We start from the raw sequence: 20094 nt of genomic DNA, 5'->3' as shown, positions 1-20094 counted from the left end.
TCATAGTAATTAGTCTTTGTTAGTTTATGGGTCAGAAAAAAAAAATGACCCAGTAGTCAATCTTTTGTTGACGTACTTTCGCATTTAGCAAGGCTGGTCCTTGGAAAACAGACATACTCAGTATATCAGTGGATTGATACTTGAAGATGTCCAGCTTGGTATGACCTGTCAAGTTCTCTGCCATCATAGACTTCAAAATCAAGGCCTTGTGGTCTGCCATTATAGATTTCAAAATCCCAAGATCACTTTCATGCCATGATCAGACACCAGAGAGGTAGGAAATGAAATAAGCTTTTATATAGCTCCTACTGTGTGCCAGGCACTGTACTAAGAGCTTTTTATAAATATTATTTCATTTGATAGGAATACTTTAGTCAGGAGTATATCAAACGCATTTATGTGTTTATATATATAGCTTAAAATCTCTATGTATATAATTGTTTAGAAGTGATTTACTTCTATATTTCATGTACCATCCCTTTCTTATTACACTGAAGATTTTTCTAATATTTTGAGTATGTAGTATGATGGCATCAGTATCATGTAAAGTTTGATGGTTGGGCTCCTGGAATTTTTGTGTAGTAGCATCTATCATGCTGGATTTTATCAATAGCTCAGTTCACTGCAGTTAGCATTGGTGCTTCCTTGTGCTAGTGGAGTTTATGGACTTTAGTATTATTAGTTTGATAAAAGGAGGTACTGTATAAATATAACACCTAGACCGATACAAAGCATCATATGATGGCAGAACCACACAAAGAGGAAAAAAGCATCAGAAGATTAAAATTGTATTTGTTATTGGGGTCACAGTAAATGATACCATTTTTCAATGGAATCTTTGGGGGTATTTTTTAAAATTTGGTAACATTTGTATTTTTTTAGCAGTCATTTTCAAAGTTGTTGGTCAGTTCAAAGCCTTTTTGATGCCATTGACTTTCTATGCTGTAATCACTGTTTTAGGCACTAATCTCCAGGGATGCATAAATTATGATAATAAGTTGAGGGGGATATTGGAACTGTGGTTGTTGTAACATTATTGTCCCCTCTGGGATGATACTTTGTACGATTATGCTCTGCGGGTTGTTAGTCTGTACAACCAGATCAAGTTCCACACAGTACCACAGATGACGATTGAATATTAAATGGGTATGGGGGAGGAGGGAGCAGGCATCCATCTTAAATGATCTGATTTGAACCCTTGAAGATTTGTGAGAATAGAATGGAGATGAGAGAGAGGAGAGAGGAAAAAAGAGGGAAGACAGAGAGAGAAGGAAGGGAAGAGGGGAAGGAGGGGGAGGAGAGGGAGTGAGGAAGGGAAGAGGAAAAGGGAGGGAAGGAGTCATATAACTTCCTTCTTGCTTTTCAGATATTTCAGTGGCATTCACTATATCTGTTTGCTTGATTTTTACTTCTCACTGCTTCCTGTCATACTTTTTTAAAAAAAGTATATTGCTGTTATTAATATTACTTTAATATTTTGAAAGTTCTGTGATTCCTTTGGTGTGGGTGGTTCCTTCATTGAGAAAAATTTTAACCACTCTGCCTTAGAAGATGGTCTTCATGAGTTTCTGTGGCAAAAACTAAAAAAAAATACTTATCACCTTGAGGCCATTATCCTGGTAACGAACCTTGATTGTCCAAGTGTCCCCCAACCTTAAGAAAACCTTCAGTAGACGTAACCATCTCTTCAATCTATTGTTCCATAACACTTCCTCTTTCTCATCCAAACTCTTAGAAAAAGCTCTCTATTCACTCTGCCTCTACTCGTCTCCTCTCACTCTGAATTCCTTTGCCACCTGGCTTCTCACTGTTTCACTTAAATGAAGTTACTCTCCCTGAAGATCCAGTGCTCTTTTAGTTGCCAGATCTGATGGTCTTTTTGTCAGTTCTCTCATCCTCCCAACTTGTTTGCTGCAGTTGGTGTTACTGACCACCTTCTCCTGGATGCTCTGTCCTCTCTGGTTTTTGTGACTATTCTTTCCTGCTTCTTTTCCTACCTGCTTAATTACTACTTAGTTTCCTTTGCTGGTTCATCATTCATATCATGCTCCCTGTTGATATAATCTAAAACTGACCAGGTCTTTTTCTCTTCTCTCTCTATAGTCTTCTTCAGTTAGCTCCCATGCTTTAGTTATTATTATCTCTGTGCCAATGACTCACATATATATATATATGTACATATATATTTATATCTGTATCTATATCTATATATCTAGCCATCTCATATAAGCATCATTCCTACATTACCACATTGCCTATTGGACAATTCAAACTGGAAGTTGGCCTTTAGATAGCAGAGTTATTAGAGCCATGGGCCTGGAGTCAGGAAGATCTGAATTCAAATCTAATCTCAGACACTTACTGACTGTGTGACCCTAGACAAGTTGCTTAGTCTCTCTGAGCCTCAGTTTGCTCATTAGAAAATGAAGACAATAAGAACACTTTTTTATAGTGTTATAAGGATCAATTGGGATAATATATGTAAAGCAGTCTGCAAATCTTAAAGTTCTGTATAAATGTTAGTGATGATGATGATGATGATGATGATGATGTTTCATAGGCAAATCAAACTTAACATGTCTGAAACAATTTGTTATCTTCTCTCTACTCCTACCCCTTCCAAACTCCTCTGTTTTTGTCAAAGGCATTGCCACCCTTCCAGTCTTTCAGGTTCAAAACTTCATCTTTGACTTATCATTATTCTTCATTCCACATTTCTAGTCATTTGTCAAATCTTGCCATTTTTTGCTTCCACAGTATCTTCTGACTCCCTTCTCTCTACTCACACAGCTATCACTTCATTTGAGGTGCTCTATCACCTCTTACCTAGATTGTTGTGGCCTCCTAATTGGTCTCCCTGCTTCAATTTTCTTCCCACTCCTGTCCCAACTCCATACTGATGGCAAAATAATTTTCCTTAAGAGTGGATCTGACCATGTAACTCCCCTATTCATTAAACTCCAGTTTGCTCTGCTGTTGGCTCTAGGATTACAAACTCTTCTGTTTAACTTTCAAATCCCTCCACAACCTGGCCACTGTAGTCTATCTTTCCAGCTTCACTGGATATGGACAGTGTGTGGTCAGGCCAAATTGGTCGTCTCTGTTACTCACACAAAGCAATCCACCTTCCCTTTCCATGCCTGGAATGCATCTCTTCCTCACTTCTGTCTCGTAGAATCTTTCTCTTCCTTCAAGAGGCAGTGTAAGCATCACTACCTATATGAAACCTTTCCTCATCCCCTTAACTCTGATCTTCTCCTCTCTCATTCTGTCTTATATTTAGTTACTTTGTACTTATTTGTGTTTCTCTTTATATTTGTTCTGGATATCCTTACTTGTCTCCCTTGTTAGAATGTAAGTTCCTGGAAAATAGTGATTGTTTCTTTCTTTGTATTTGTAACCTTAGCACAATGCCTGGCACATAGTAGGTGCCTAATAAATCCTTATTAATCAATTGATTGGATACTAGGTATATTGTCTCCAAACTCATAAGGAAAGTCTTTCTCTGTTGATACCAGCTCTTATGCTTTACTGTTGTAGCCTTCACTACCCTAGGTTCATCTCCATTTTTTGATAAGGTATTAGAAAATAATTTTAATAAGAGTATTATTAATAATAAAATCATTCAGAATTAAAAGAATATAAACTCATCCTGATGCAACCATGGAGATAACTGTTGAAAAAAGTCCATTAAATATCACCCTTAGAGTGAGGTATGAAAAACAGGGAGCATAGTGTCATGAAGGGTATTCTGTCCCAAGTATGAATAGAAGATTCTCTTTGAATTGTGAAGATTCTCCAAATACTCCTATTCATAGGTGATGTTGAAGTAACTGCATTGATTCTTGAAATACTACAAATTGTCCTCAGTGGAATCCAGTCACTTGGAAAAAGGTTGGCTATCCATAATAGAAAGTCAAAATAGAAGAAAGATCTTTTATCCAGATTATAACATGCAGTTAGACAGGTAACCCATTGAATTAGTAAGTCAGCATTATGTACATATATCCAAGTTGACCATTAATGACTATTCTTTGTGACTGACCATTTAACCAGTTTTGAATCCACTTAATTTCCCTGTCATCTAACCCAGTGGTGTCAAAACTACAATAGAAATGGGGGCCATTAAACTGTATGTAATGCATATTGACTTAGAACACCACATACTAACATTATCTATGTTTTACTGTATTTTTATTTTGTTAACTATTTCTCACTTCCATTTTAATCTAGCTATTGCAATAGTACATGAGAGCGGTGATGAGTGCAATTGGACTAGGGTTTTAGCTATGTTGGTAGAGAGAAGGCTACATATCTGAGAGACATCTTGAAGGCAGACATGACCAGATGTGGTAGTGGAATGAATATGTGAGAATGAAGATTACTGAGGCTATGAACCTGAGCGATTAGTAGAATGATGGTGTCATTTACATTAATAGGAGAGATTGGAACATGGGACACTTTAGGGGAGAGAGAGAGATTGAATTTGCTTTGGATATGTTGCATTTGAAATGTGTATAGGATATTAAGTTTGAGATGTCCTCAAAGTATTTGTTGAGTTAAGAGAGAGCCTAGATCTATAGATCTGGGGTTCATTGGAATGGGAAGAGGTACTGAGATGGACCGTTACTGGGAAACAGCACAGCATTTTCAGTGGTCTGAAGCTGCTCCCTGCCACTCAAGTCTGTCTTTTAAACCTGTAGTATTCCTTAGATGATATAGAGCTGGTAATCATGAAACATCACAATCTCAGAAGAATGCAATTGCAGGTGATCCAAAGGGCAATGAAAAGGCACGTAGTAGCTATAAGTAGCCTCCAGCATTTTGTAACAATTACCTGCTGTTTCAGCTTGTTCTGTATTGGGACTTTCTGGAAGTTTTCTCTAAAGAGTCAGTGATTGGTCACTGAATTGGTCAATGAATGCTGAAAGAAATAGATCTTTATTTGGCATGTTTTACCTAACACAAGGAAGGCATGAGGGTTAACACAAGGCACTCGCTGGGGGAAAGCAGCAATCAAAGATACAACTAATGAGGTTATTATTGAATGTGATGGTTGTTCAGGCAATGACAGGAGGCAGAAGTGAGTCAGTGATGAACCTGTGAAAAGTTTTCCTCCAGATATGGGATATATTCAGATTATCCCAATCTCTCATCACTCTTCTTTAATCAATATGAGAGACACATGAGTCTTTCATACCCTCCAAGAGAAGGATAGTTCAGTGACATGGGTATGAATGTGAGTTTTATAGGGGAGGGTTGAGGTCTTGCTCAGGTACATCCTACATGATCAGACCTATGTTTTAGAAAAATCACCTTGGCAGCTGAATGGAGTAGGGAGAGACTGAGGTTCCCTGGGACAAACTAACTCACAGGGGTGTAGTGAACTCATGGGATACCTTGTATTATTTTAAATTTTCATTTGTTGGACATCAGACAAACTAATAGCATAAGGTAGTTCAGTTTCAACTTCAGATAGTGCTATATTCCTTTTGATCACATTCTCTATTGTTGAAGATATGTTTTTGTTTACTTATACTTTTAGCTTTTTAGCTTTTCAACTTCTAAAAATTTCTAATTTGTTATGTTGTATCTTTGCAAAAGCTTTATTTTGGGGGGTTGTTTTAAAAATCAAGTACTGCACAAAAATCAACAGGAAACAGGAAATAAGAATGGTGGTGTCCAATTTGATTCCAAAGTATGAGAAGGTAGGTGTGCCGGTCCAACAGGCATATACATTCCATTAGTAAGTAATTATGGCTATTTAAAAATTAGATAAAATATTTTCTTTTAAGTTATATGTATTTTTTTTCAAATGTCAATTAGATTGTTAGGACATAAATATTAAATTCTTTGGACATAACTACTTAATAAATGGAACTGGTAGGTATTTTTTTTCCCTAATATATTTTTTTTTGTGAGGCAATTGGGGCTAAGTGACTTGCCCAGGGTCACACAGCTAGTGAGTTACTATGTGTCTGAGGTCAGATTTAAACTCAGGTCCTCCTGCCTCCAGGGCCAGTGTTCTATCTACTGTGCCACCTAGCTACCCCCGATCTTTTTTTTTTTTAATTAATTTATTTTTAGTTTTCAACAATCACTTCCATATGCTTTTGAGTTTTAAATTTTTCTCCCCCTCCCTCCCCAAGATGATGCACAATCTGATATAGGCTTTACATATACATTCCTATTAAACGTATTTTCACATTAGTTATGTTATAAGGAAGAATTAGAACCAATAAGATGAACCACAAGAAAGAGGAAACAAAACAAAACAGAAGGAAAAAAAAAAGCAAATAGTATGCTTCCATCTGCATTCAAACTCCATAGATCCTTTTCTGGATGTGGATACCATTTTCCATCTTGAGACTTTTGGAGATGTCTTAGATCCCTGCATTGCTGAGAAGAGCTAAGTCTATCAAAGTTAGTCATCACGCAATGTGGCTGTTACTATGTACAATGTTCTCCTGGTTCTGCTCAGCATCAGTCCATACAAGTCTTTCCAGGTTTTTCTGAAGTTCACCTGCTCATCATTTCTTATAGCACAATAGTATTCCATTACATTCGTATAGCACAACTTGTTCAGCCGTTCCCCAGTTGATGGGCATCCCCTCAATTTCCAATTCTTTGCCACCACAGAAAGAGCTGCTATAAATATTTTTGTCCATGTGGGTCCTTTTCCCATTTTCATGATCTCTTTGCGATACAGCCCTAGAAGTGCTATTACTGGGTCAAAGGATATGCACATTTTTATAGCCCTTTGGGCCTAGTTCCAAATTGCTCTCCAGACTGGTTGGATCAGTTCACAACTCTACCAACAATGTATTAGTGTTCCAATTTTCCCACATCTTCTCCAACATTTATCATTTTCCTGTTTTGTCATGTTGGTCAATTTGATAGGTGTGATGTGGTGCCTCAAAGTTGTTTTGATTTGTATTTCTCTAATCAATAGTGATTTAGAGCATTTTTTCATATGACTATAGATGGCTTTAATCTCTTCATCTGAAAACTGCCTGTTCATATCCTTTGACCATTTATCAATTGGAGAATGACTTGTATTCTTATAAATTTGAATTAGTTCTCTATATATTTTAGAAATCAGGCCCTTATCAGAGATACTTGTTATAAATTTTTTTTTTTTTGGTGAGGCAATTGGGGTCAAGTGACTTGCCTGGAGTCACATGGCTAGTGAGTGTTATATATCTGAGACTAGCTTTGAATTCAGGTCCTCCTGACTCCAGGGCCGGTGCTCTATCCACTGTGCTACCTAGCTACCCTGGTTGTAAAAATTCTTTCCCAGTTTTCTGCCTCCCTCCTAATCTTGATTGCATTGGCTTTATTTGTGCAAAAACTTTTCAATTTGATAGAATCAAAATTATCCACTTTGCATTTCATAATGTTCTTGATCTCCTGTATCATCATACATTCTTGTGTTCTCCATAAATTTGACAGGTGAACTATTCCTTGCTCTCCCAGTTTGCTTGTAGTATCAGCCTTTATATCTAAATCATGAACCCATTTTGACTTTATTTTGGTATGTGGTGTAATATTTTGGTCTATGCCTAGTTTCTGCCATGCTCTTTTTCAGTTTTCCCAGCAGTTTTTGTCAAATAGTGAGTTCTTATCACAGAAGCTGGGGTCTTTGGGTTTATCAAATAATAGATTACTGTAGTCATTGACTGCTGTGTCTTGCATATCTGCACTATTCCTCTGATCCACAACTCTATTTCTTAGCCAGGACCAAGTAGTTTTAATGATTGCTGCTTTATAATACAATTTGAGATCTGGAACTGCTAGGCTCCCTTCCTCTGCATTTCTTTTCATTAGTTCCCTTGATATTCTGGACCTTTTGTTATTCCAAATGAATCTTGTTATTGTTTTTTTCTAGCTCTATAAAATAATTTTTTGGTAGTTTGATTGGTATGGCACTGAATAAGTAAATTAACTTAGCTAATTTTTAATATTAGCTCAGTCTACCCATGAGCAACTGATGTTTTTCCATTTATTTGGATCTGACTATTTGTGTGAAAAGTGTTTTGTCATTTTGTTCCTGGGTTTGTTTTGGTAGGTATACTCCTAAATATTTTGTGATGTTTACAGTAACTTTAAATGGAATTTCTCTATCTCTTGCTGTTGGACTTTGTTGGCAATATATAGAAATCCCATTGATTTATGTGGATTTATTTTATAGCCTGCAACTTTGCTAAAGTTGTTTATTATTTCAAGTAGTTTTTTACTTGATTCTCTAGGATTCTCTAAGTATATCATCATATCATCTGCAAAGAATGATAGTTTTGTTTCTGGTAGGTATTTCTTTTGGCTTAAGAACACCAAGATGCTTAAAAAATTACCAAGATGCAGATGTTATGAATTAAGAAAGTTTGGGAATCTCTCCAGAAGAGTGGTGATGAGGGTTTGGATGACAGCTGTGACTTTGTGAGTGTAGAAACAGCGGTGTGTGTGTGTGTATATATATATATATATATATATATATATATATATATATATATATATGTATGTATGTATATATGTATATATGTATATATGTATATATGTGTGTGTGTGTGTGTGTGTGTGTGTATATATGTATATATATATATAAAAGAGATGTTGGCATTATTCTCTTCCCATCACTGGTTAAACTCCTGGTAACCATTGTGCAACTTGATACTATCCTATTCCCTAATTGTGATGTAATGTGGTGAGTTTGGAGTGAAACTGCAATTGAGAAGTAAGGCAACTTTGACAAAGCTTTTATTGCATTGGGAAAAAACAATTTTAAGACCTAAAAGAAAGCTAGCTTGCCAGAAAGTCTTAATCTTCATTGCTGAGCCCACTTATTATGAAAATGCTACAATTCTTAATAGATTTTTGTAGTAGTAGAACTGGTGTACTAGGAACAAAGCTGAACTTGGAGTAAAAAAATCTGGGTTGTTTGTGGTGTGTTTTCTTTGGCATTAATTGGACAGCTTGTGGAAAGTCACTTCACCTCTTTAGCCCTCAGTTTCCTCATCTGTAAAATGAATGTGGTTGTACTAAGTAAACTCAAAGTCCTTTTCAGTTCTGTATTCTGTGTTATATACTTTATTTCCATTTCTTTCATTCTATTCTATGGTCCTTTTTAGTCCTAGCATTCTAGTGTTAACATTCTTTATTCTTAGATCCTTTCCAGATCTAACATTCTATGAATATTTGAATTATACTAACAGTTGTGTTCTGAACTTCTGATTATGAATAAAGTTCCAGAAATTTTTTAAGTAGAGACAATATTAGTTGGAATAAGTATATGGTTTCCTAGGGTGACTGTTTTGAAGAACTGTATTTGTTTAGATGAATAAATTCTGATTTAACCAGTTTAAGTATTTTATGTAATTGAGTATATAATCTGTGACTGTAAAATAGCAAGAAAGGGTGTATGTAACTCAGTTATTCTTGACCTCATTTCCCTTATATGTAAAATAAAGAGATTAGACTAAATAAATTGAGGCAGCTAGGATCAGGAGTCAGGAAGACTGAGTTCAAATTCAGCCTCCGATATTTATTAGCTGTGTGACTCCAGGCAAGTCACTTAAATGCTGTTTGCCTCAGTTTCCTCATCTTTAAAATAGGAATAATAGGGGCAGCTAGGTAGATACTCACTAGCTGTGTGACCCTAGGCAAGTCACTTAACCCTCGCCAAAAAAAAAAAAAAAAATTAGGGATAATAGTAGCACCTGCCTCCTAGGGATGTTGTATGGATAAAATGAGATAATATTTATAAAGTGTTTTCTCATAAGGCACTATATAAATACTAATTGTTGTATTAGTTCTTTAATTGATTATATATATATACACACACACACACACAAATGTATCTGTATGTAAGCACACACTTAACTATACATACTTAAGAAACAAACAGATTTAAAAAAAAATATGTGGTTCTATTGGTTTGGCCACTCCTACTTAATACAGATCTGACCCCTCAGTGCCTTCAATGCTCTTTGTGAGTTCCTGTGGCCAAAAAAAAATCATTACCTGATGGCAGCTTCTCTGGTGTGAACCTCACTGCATTTATCTGAACTAGTCCTCAGATTGATAATCTATTTTGCGGCCTATTCTCAAAGCCTTTTGATTGTAGGACTTGCCAGAATTTGTGTGCTATTGGTCTAGCCTTCTAGAACCCTGTGGCATTTCCATGTCATGATGTGTCTTCCGAGGAGGATATTATATATTAAAAAAATTTAATTGTTAGCTTTAGTTTTTTTAATTGTCTTCATTTCCAAATAAAACTCTGCCTCTCTCCTACTTGAGAGTCATCCTGTCTAACAAAGAATAAAAAAGAAAGAGAGAAAAAGAGCAGTTAAGCACAACCAAACAATCTATCAACTGAGTCTGACAGTATATGCAATGTTCTTTACCCATAATCTTCCGTTTTTGCAAAGAAGGGAGGGAGGTACATTTTTCATCTCTTCTTTGGAACTCAGCCTGGTCATTATAATTGCATCATAGCATCATTTAGTTTTTTTTTTTTTGTGCTTTTGTTCTTTCCATTTACATTGTTATAATCATTGTGTGTATAATACATATACATACATATATGTATGTGTGTGTATAATACATATACATACATATATGTATGTGTGTGTATAATACATATACATGCATATATGTATGTGTGTGTATATATATACATATATGGTTCATGTATTTATACACACGCACACACATATTCCTGCTTCTGCTTACATCACTTTGCATCAGTTCATATAAGACTTGTCATTCTTCTCTGAGGTTTTCATATTCATATTTTTAATTGGCACAGTAATATTTCATTATATTAATGTTGCACAGTTTCTTTAGCCATTCTCTAATTAATGAGCATCTAATTTATTTCTAGTTCTTTGCTACTACAAAAAGTGCTGCTATGAATATTTTGGTGAATATGGGTCTTTTCTTTCTTTGACCTTCCTGAGGTATGTGACTGATAATGGAGTCTCTGGTTCAAAGGATATGGGCATTTTAATTACTTACTTTAATTGGAGAAGAACTTTGGTGGAGGCATAGCAAATATATTTGAATTTATCCAACCAAATGAGTATTAAAATTGTCCCCTTGGGAGAATTTCTTCAAACTGTTACTTAAACTGTGTTGCTACTAATTCAAATACTTCTAGAACTACTCTCTGAAGCTGCCTTCATTTGAAACTATTTTACAAGCCATACAATGTTAAAAAATAATTGCTGACATTTTTATAGTATTCTACAGTATATTCCATAATAATAACAAAAACACTGAACTAACATAAATCACTTAAGATTTGTAAAGTGCTTTACAAGCATTGTTTTGTTTGATTCTCACAACAGCCCTGCTAGGGAGGTGCTATTATTATCCACATTTTAAAGATGAGGAACTGAAGCTCAGAGAGATTCAGTGACTTATCTGGGGTCACATGGATAAACTGCTGTTACTAAAAATGCTTGTTTTATGACTTCCCTTAACATTTTGTTTATATTTCTCTTTACAGGATCATATTTTGCCTTCTATTATTTTTATTCAGTTGATTGGTTGGTTAGTTGTTGTCTTTTGTTCTCAGAGAGGACCAAAATGATACCACTATAGTAGAGACAAGCCACAGTGTATCTGACAGTGACTGATTAGACCAATATGAACTCGCAGTGCTATACCACAGGTTGGGCACAAATAGTCCAAGTGAACATTTGGGGTGAATTCTCTAAATTTGCATCTCTCTCATTTCTTTTGAGCTACTTCATCAACCTCATCATCAATGTGTACATCCCTGGAAAGTATACCGCCAAGATAAATGAATTTATCCACAGTATTCAAAACTTCTCCATTTGCTGTAACCGATGGTTCCCTGTATGAATAGTGTGGTGCTGGCTGATGGAGCACCTTTATTTTCTTGGTCTTAATTGTTAGGCCAAAATTAGCACAAGCAGCAGAGAAACGATCCATATTTTGTTGCATCTCAGCTTTAGAGGCTGCATTGAGTGCATAATCATCTGCAAAGAAAAAATCATGCACCAGCACTTCCTCCACTTTGGTCTTGGCTTGTAGCCTTTTCAGGCTGAAGAATTTACCATCAATGTGATAGCTGACCTTGATGGTATATTCATCATCTTTGAAAGCATTTCACAACGTAACTGAAAACATCATGCTAAAAAGCCTGAGAGCAGGCATCCAGCCTTGTGTCTCTCCATTGGTATTTGGGAAAGTACAAGAGCATCGTCCATTGTCCAGATCCCAGGCAAGCATGCCATCATGAAATTAACATACAATACTGATGAACTTCTCTGGACATCCAAATTTTGACATAATTTTCTGTAAGCCCTCATGACTGACAGTATGAGAGGCCTTGGTGAAATCTGCAGAAGTTGTGTACAGATCTCTGTTCTGCTCCTGGCATTTTTCCTAGAGTTGTTGGGCAGCAAACACCATATTGACCATTCCTTGGCTATTTCTGAAGACACACTCGCTCTCAGGTAGATGATCATCTTCTAGGTGAAGGATCAGCCTACTAAGGAGGACTCTGGCAAGAATCTTGCTGACTAAGAGGGAGATGCAACCCCCTTTCCACCATGATTGTCATAAGACAATCTATTTTCTTTGCCTTTATAGAGGTGGACAATGGAAGTATCTTTGAACCCCTGGAGGATAACCTCCTCTTACTATATAACCCAGAAAATTTCAGTCAGCTTTTGTATGAGCAATGGACCACCCTCTCCCCCAACTTGTAAATCTCAGCTGGAATAGAATCAGCCACAGGGGAGGAGCCTAATGGCATTCAAAACCTCTTTTTCAGGTGGAAATGTATCTAGAGAGGGATTGACTTCAACCTGAGGTAAATGATCAATGGTTTCAGCATTGATTGATGATGGTCTGTTGAGAGCAGTATGGAAGTGTTCAGCCCATCTCTCCAGGATCATATCCTTATTATTAATTGCTGTAGCTCCATCAGCACTGAGTAGTCGAGATGCACTTTATGTCTTTGGCCCATAAATAACCTTCAGGGCATCATAAAAATATTTTGGATTTTTAGCATAATGCTGAATTTCATCTACTTTTTTACTGAGCCAAGAATCCTGCATCTCTCTAAATTTTGCTTGAACTTTACTTTTGATGGAGTTAAATAGTGCCTTCTTAGAGGTGGGTGAAGTATCCTGCTGTTAAATCCTGTGGAGTTCTTGTTTTTCATTTATCAGCATCTGAATTTTCCCATCATTTTCATTAAACAGTCTTGATGTTTGCGAGTATTCTGACCTAGATGAGCAAATGCAGTGCTGTATGCCAAATCTTGAAAGTTTCCCACTTCTTTTCTGCTCCACTGTTGCCAACCTTTTGTTGGCTCAACTTTCCCTCCAAGTTAGCAACAAACTATTCCTGCTCAGAGAAGTACTCTAATCTGTTGACAGTAAGTCTTCTGGTAGTCATTTTGCCTTGGGGCCACTGCCTTTGTGGAATGCAAATATTTAGCTTGTAGAGGGTAAGTCCTACGATCAGTCCGACATTCTGCACCACACATTGCCTTCATCACTTTCACATTCTGTCTTTCTCTTCTCTTTACAATCACATAGTCTATTAATGGCTAGGTTTGCTATGAGGGTGAATCCATGAAGTTTTATTGTGTTTAAGTAAATGGAAGATGGTATTGGTGATGAGAAGGTCATGAGATACACAAGTCTTCAGTAGTAAGTGACCATTGCTGTTGCTGTTTCCAACTCTATTCCTCCCAAGGACTCCCTGACATGTCTGGTAGTCTGAGCCTACTCTAGCATTGTATATGATTTGTCCTTCATTCTTGAAGAGGACCATGACATCAGGGAGATGATGACATGACTTATAGTTGACTTTGATTTGAGTGAAGAAGGGCTGTGCAAAGTCACCAGCCTCATTTTCTCCTCCAGAGTCCTCTGGGTCCAATGGCCATTGATCAGGATAACCAGAGATGGCCCAGGATGCAGTGGGAGATCACAGTCCTTTTTAAGTTAAGGTCTTTTCAAGTTCTCACTTTGAGTGAAGCAATGCCCATTCAGTGAATAGGCCTCTTTAAGAACTGAGTCAAGGGATGGTCCCTTTAAAAAAGAAAATTAAACTGGGAGAGGAAAACCTCTGAGTTGCTGGCCAAAAGAGAAACAATTATTATTTACATTAACTCTAGGAGCTAGGAGGGCCCCCAAAATAACTGTTAAGTGGTGCTTGGGCAGGGACCTACTGTTATTCAATCCATGAGATCCAGAGTGAATTGAGTTTAAGCCTTGGTCTTTGAGAAAGAAATCTAGCCAGTAAACCCCAAGTTAACTAGGTAGCTTTTGGCCATGAAAATTTACCTTCCTTTGGGCAGAACACCCTCAGGTAAGGAGAGGAGAGGAGAGGAGACAAGAGGGGAGGGGAGGATGAGCTGAGTTGCCCAAATGGAACCGGCCAGCTGGGTCCCCATTCAGGCAGCTTGGACTACTCACAGGTTGTGGTTTGTCCTTATTCTCGAAGTCATGTCATCATCTCCCTGATGTCATGGTCCTCTCTGAGAACTCTAGCATTAAAGTCACCGAGAATAATAAGCATACCCTCTTTTGGCACATTGATGATTAGGGTCTCCAGGTCTTCATAAAATTTTTTTTTTTTTACCTCATCAGGGTTTGTCATCGTGGGAGCATAGGCACTGATGATGGTGGCGTGCTGTTTTACTGCGAGTGGCAATCATATTGTCATGAGCCTGTCATTCACTCCTTTTGGTAGGCATACAAGCTTTTTTGCTAGATTAGTTTTGATTGCAAAACCTACACTAGCTTCACAGCATTCCCCTTAACTGTGGCCACTCCAGAAAAATATGTTTCCAGCTCTGACTTCAATAAGCTGGCCTTCATTTGCCGGTCTTGTTTCACTTAGGGCTGCTATTTGGAGGTGACACCTGCTGAGTTCTCTCACAATAAGAGCTGTTTATATTTCAGATCTACTGGATTTTGTGTTGTCTATAAATGTGCACCCACTCCATGTACCAATGATGAGTAGAATCATCTTTTTTTTTTTTTTTTTTTTGGTTTGGCAGTGGGGTTAAGTGACTTGCCCAGGATCACACAGCTAGTAAGTGTTATGTGTCTGAGGTCAGATTTGAGCTCAGGTCCTCCTGAATCCAGGGCCAGTGCTGTACTGTGCCACCTGCCTGCCCCAAATGGAATCACCTTTGCAGAAATTTTTGTATACTTTTTTGTGTGTGTTTTCACTGCAGAGTGGGCTCCCCACCTGCCACAGTAATCAGTTCAGGGATGGGTGAGCAGACAATTTTTAGGGCATCTTTTCTAGCCTTTTCCTCACACCAGGAGTTGAGCAGTGTGGTCCTTAAAAGGCTGCTCAGACACCCAGGGGGCTGCTGAATCCCACTGCTGCTTCCAATGAGAAGATGACCCTATGGCCCAGACTGCCTGTGTGGAGCATTATGACTACAGCTCCTAGTGTCCGCACATGCTGCTTCATCACTTGACTCTCACCCTGGGACTTTGAGATAGTTAAAAATGGTAAAATGGTATGGGTGATGTCTTTTGATTTGTGCATAAATTGGATTTAAGTGAGACAGAGTTGCACACAGTTGTTGGCCTCACTCTCTTCTAGAGTCATCACAGTCCAGTGGCAGAACAGAGTCAAGATGACTGGTGATGGCTTGAGATGTAGTGGATGACCTTGGTGTCTTTGATGTCTAACCAAGCTCTAAGTATTCCACAACACCTGCTTCAGCTGCTTTCATGGCTGTTGGAGCAAATTGTTCTTCTCCACCCATTCCACCAGGGAAAGTCTTCACGTGTTTTGGGTAGACACCCTCCTAACTCACTGATGAATTTGAGGCCCCTCAGTTACCCTCAAGCTGGTTTAGCCTGTCTGCCAAAACAGTTTACCAGGGCTTGGCCACTGTGCATGCTACAACTTCTTGGAGCCACAGATGAAAGTAAGGTGGATCAAGGGGATGCCAAAGGTGGAAAGCAGCCCTGAGAAGGGCTTGGCAGCCGTCACACCAGAGGTACTAGTCTTCCTTCAACACACCTTACACCCCAACTTCCATTACTAAAAATGCCTATTTTATGACTTCCCTTAAACATTTTGTTTATATTTCTCTTTAGAGGATTTAATCATATTCTGCCTTCTATTATTTTTATTTAGATATGTGTTTTATAACCCCTCTAGAGAATAACCTCCAGAGGGCAAGACTTCTATTTCTCTCAGCTAACAAAAGAGGGATTTTGCTTATAGTTGATATTTACTAAGTGCTCATTGGATGAATAAGCTTATCTGTTTTCTTTGTAATCTATTGTACTGGAACCATATTCCAGGAGGAAAGCCCTGGAATTTTCAGAAAGACCTGGACTCAAATCCCAGCTTAGCCATGTACTTAGTTTTCTGATCTTAAACAAGTTATCTTCTTTCTCTGATCATCAGTATCCACATCTGTCATGAGAATAACAATCTTTTTACTACCTACTTCATGGATTTTTTCTGATAAAAGTGCTTTTCAAACTCTAAAACTCTTTACAAGTTTACTTAATCATATAAAGTGTAATTTAATGTAAAGGTGGTTGATTCATCTTAGACCCTGTCCATGAAGCTTTTGCAAGTGAACTAATAACAGTAATTTGAAATTTTTATAGCATTTTACAATTTACGAAGTGCTTATCTTGTTTCATTCTCACAGCGGCCTTGGTAAATTGGCAAGTCAGGATTATTATCCCAGTTTGACAGATGAGGAAACTGATGCTTAGAGAATGGAAATGGCATGATTAAGGTCACAGATCTTGTAGGTGAGATAGCATGGGAATTAGAATTCAGGTCACCTGTCTCTAAGTCCAGGTATCTTTCATTTATTGTTAAAGTAAAATTTCAATATTTTATTTTTATATCACCTACATTTCCCAATGCATCTATCCTCCTCACAGAGAACCATCCTCCCCTCATAATAAAATTTACAAAAGAGAAGATAGTAAGTTCAAAAAATCTTAAGTGTAATATATTGAAAAAGTCTGATGTTGTACTCAGAAGTCTATGTCCTAAGTCCCATACCTCTGCAAAGATGTTGGGGAAGATGCCTTTTCATTTTTCTTCTTGGGACACAAGTTTTGTAATTCTAATTTGGTAGTATTCAGTTTAGAGAATTTTGTTGTTGTTGTTGTTGTTCTTACCATTTCCATTTTCATATTATTTTATGATGTTTTCCAGATTCTTCTTCATTTTGTATCAGTTCATATAAATCTTCCCATACTTCTCTATGTTCATCATTTCTTATAGCAGGGTACTGTTTCATTACATTAATGCGCCACAGTTTCTTTAGCCATACCCCAGTTAATGAGCATATACTTTGTTTCCATTTCTTTACAACTACAAAAAGATACTGCTATAAATACTTTGATGTATAGGACTGAAAAAAAAATCATTGACTGCCTTGATGGTATGTACCTAGCACTGGAATCTCTGGGTGAAAGGGTGTGGACATTTTGGTCACTCCCTTTGCCTAATTCTAAATTTCTTTCCAAAATGATTTGACCAATTCACTTTTTGAGCAACCATGCATTAGTATGCCTATCCTTCCACAGCCCTTCCGGCTCTGACTCTTCCCATATTTTGTCATTTTTGCCAATTTTCTGGATGTAAGGTGAAACTTCAGAGTTGTTTTGGTTTTTATTAGTAATTTTAGAGCATTAGTAGTAGTAATTTTGGAATATTTTTTCCTGTGATTGCTAATAGTTGACAATTCTGAGAACTATTTGTTTATACCTTTGGACCTCATCTATTGAGGAATTACTTTTAGTTTTTTTGTGATCTTTCTACTATGCCAGCCTGCTATTTTCTTTACTATTTTATCTCAACTGCATCTGGGTGCTGCATTTTAAGAAGAAAATTGACTAAGATGTGTAGAGAAGAGGATGATCAGGATAATGGGAAGACTGGAGACCTAGCCAGATAAGAATCAGTTGAAAGAAATGGCAATGGTTAACTCAGAGAGAAAAAGATTTATAGGATACTCCATCACTATCTTCCAGGATTGAAAGGGATTTGATATAGGAGAGAAATTAGTTGTTCTTCATAACCCTGCCAAAGGCATAAGGAGGAAGAAGTAGAGTGGATAGCTTTTAGAGAGTGGACTCCCCATTACTGGATGTCCTCATGGAGAGACTTCTATAACATTCCCTCAAATGTTATAGAAAGGATTGCTGATCAAGCACAAGCTGATTAGATGATGTCTGACGTCCCTTCCAATTTTGAAATTTTGTAATTCTCTGGTCTCACCACAGGTGTAATTATAGTCACTGAAATAATTTCTACTGTAATAGTATGCCCTTTTTTCATTCTTGAACAACTATAATTGACAAATACGTACTTTTGACATGAAACAATTTAGGTGTCATATTTAGCTAAGAGTAGGGACTGTGTTTTTCATGTATTCAACACCACAATTCAAACACGCTATATGAGGGTTTTGCATTACCTGGTGGTCAACTCTTGATAAATACTTTATCTTTGCACTCTCCCTGGGTGTATATACGTGGCATGAAGAAGAAAGAAACTACTGAATCTTAAACTTGAAACTGTTTGCAATTGTCTCTGTTACCTTCAAGTCTTTTAAATGTGCAAATGTATGTTTTTTTCTAACTTTTAATAATAATAGCTTATAGAAAGAACCTATAACTGTACATTATTAGTTTTACCTTTATTTTGAACTTTTCAATCTACAAATAGATATATGTATTTTTTCTCAAGAATAATGATGATGTATTTGTTTTGCATGTATTTTGAGGCCCCTAATAGGTGCCTATTGACTGATTTTCAAACATCTTTTTTATAGTTATAACCAGTGTATACATACATACAAATATGTGTAGAGAAGAGGATGATCAGGATAATGGGAAGACTGGAGACCTAGCCAGATAAGAATCAGTTGAAAAAAATGGCAATGGTTAATTCAGAGAGGAAAAGATTTATAGGACACTCCATCACTATCTTCCAGCATTTGAAAGGGGTCTTTGTGTGCTGATGTTTTCTCTTTTAACACTATTTAATGTAAATATTTCCATGTATTGACATACATTATTTTCATTTTTTACTTTTTTTTGTATGTATATGTGAGGCAGTTGGGGTTAAATGACTTGCCCAGGGTCACACAGCTAGTATCAAGTGTCTGAGGCCGGATTTGAACTCAGGTCTTCCTGACTACAGGGCCGGTGCTCTGTCTACTCCACCATCTAGCTGCCCCTTACTTCTAAAGTATTTTATCCTATTAGCTCACTTTTAATACTATAGTAGCATCACTTTATTATTCCATAATTTTAATGTAGCAGAGTTTTCTTAATTATTTCCCTGTTGTTTGACATTTTAGTTCTTAGTTATTCTCTATTGTATTATTGCTATATTGATTTGAACAGTTTTATACAAATTATTCATTTTTTGTGGGAGGGTAGTTGATTATTGGACATTCTGATTTGAAAGTTCCTAAATCATCTCAAATTCAACATGTTCAAACAAGAACTCATTATATCCTCCCAAACCCCACCCCTCTTAACTTTCCTATTTCTGTTGAAGGTGCCATTATCCTTCCAGTCAAGGAAGTTTGTTATCTCAGATTGTTAACTACTCATTCTCACTCATCCCACATATCCAATCAATTGCCAAGTCGTACTGATTCTACCTCTATAACAACTTTTGCATCCATCCCCTTCTCTCTACTCACTTGATCTACCACCCTAGTTTAGTCTTTCGTCACCTCTTGCCTGGAAATTGAAATTGCCTCCTAGTTGGTCTCCCTGTGTCCAGTCTCTCCCCCTTTCAGTCTTTGTTCCATACATCTGCCAAAGTGATGTTCCTGAATCATAGGTCTGACTATGTCCCTCCCCTACTCTATAACCTCTAGTGGCTCCTTATTACCTCTAGGATTAGTTACAGATTCCTCTGTGTGGTACTTAAAATCCTTCATAACCTGGTTATAATCTACCTTTCCTAGATTTATTACATATTCCTTCCCTTCACACATTCCACATTCCAGCTAAACTGTTCTTCTTGCTGTTCCTCATACACACCACCCCATCTCCTGTCTCTGTGACTTTGTGCATATTGTTTCCA

The 20094-nt window shown here is 37.1% G+C and overlaps 1 protein-coding gene across 4 annotated transcripts in view; it reads left to right on the top strand.

Annotated features, from left to right (window-relative positions):
• The window catches only part of LOC114047020 (DENN domain-containing protein 1A-like), a 702955-nt gene that overhangs the window by 111871 nt on the left and 570990 nt on the right, over positions 1-20094 (top strand). Inside the window, exon 1 of one of the 4 annotated variants that reach the window (XM_027867669.1) lies at positions 14661-14732. The exons of the other annotated variants lie outside the window; for them this stretch is intronic. Coding sequence (XP_027723470.1) covers positions 14663-14732 — 70 coding nt within the window. The 5' untranslated portion in view covers positions 14661-14662. Of the gene's footprint in view, positions 1-14660; positions 14733-20094 lie in introns of those variants that run through there. 4 annotated transcript variants of the gene reach the window in all.

Source organism: Vombatus ursinus, unplaced genomic scaffold (genome assembly GCF_900497805.2).
Source record: "Vombatus ursinus unplaced genomic scaffold, bare-nosed wombat genome assembly UNPS02014786.1, whole genome shotgun sequence".
Lineage (NCBI taxonomy): Eukaryota > Metazoa > Chordata > Mammalia > Diprotodontia > Vombatidae > Vombatus > Vombatus ursinus.
The sequence above is the reverse complement of the archived record's forward strand: the minus strand, read 5'-3'. Positions and strand labels throughout refer to the sequence as shown.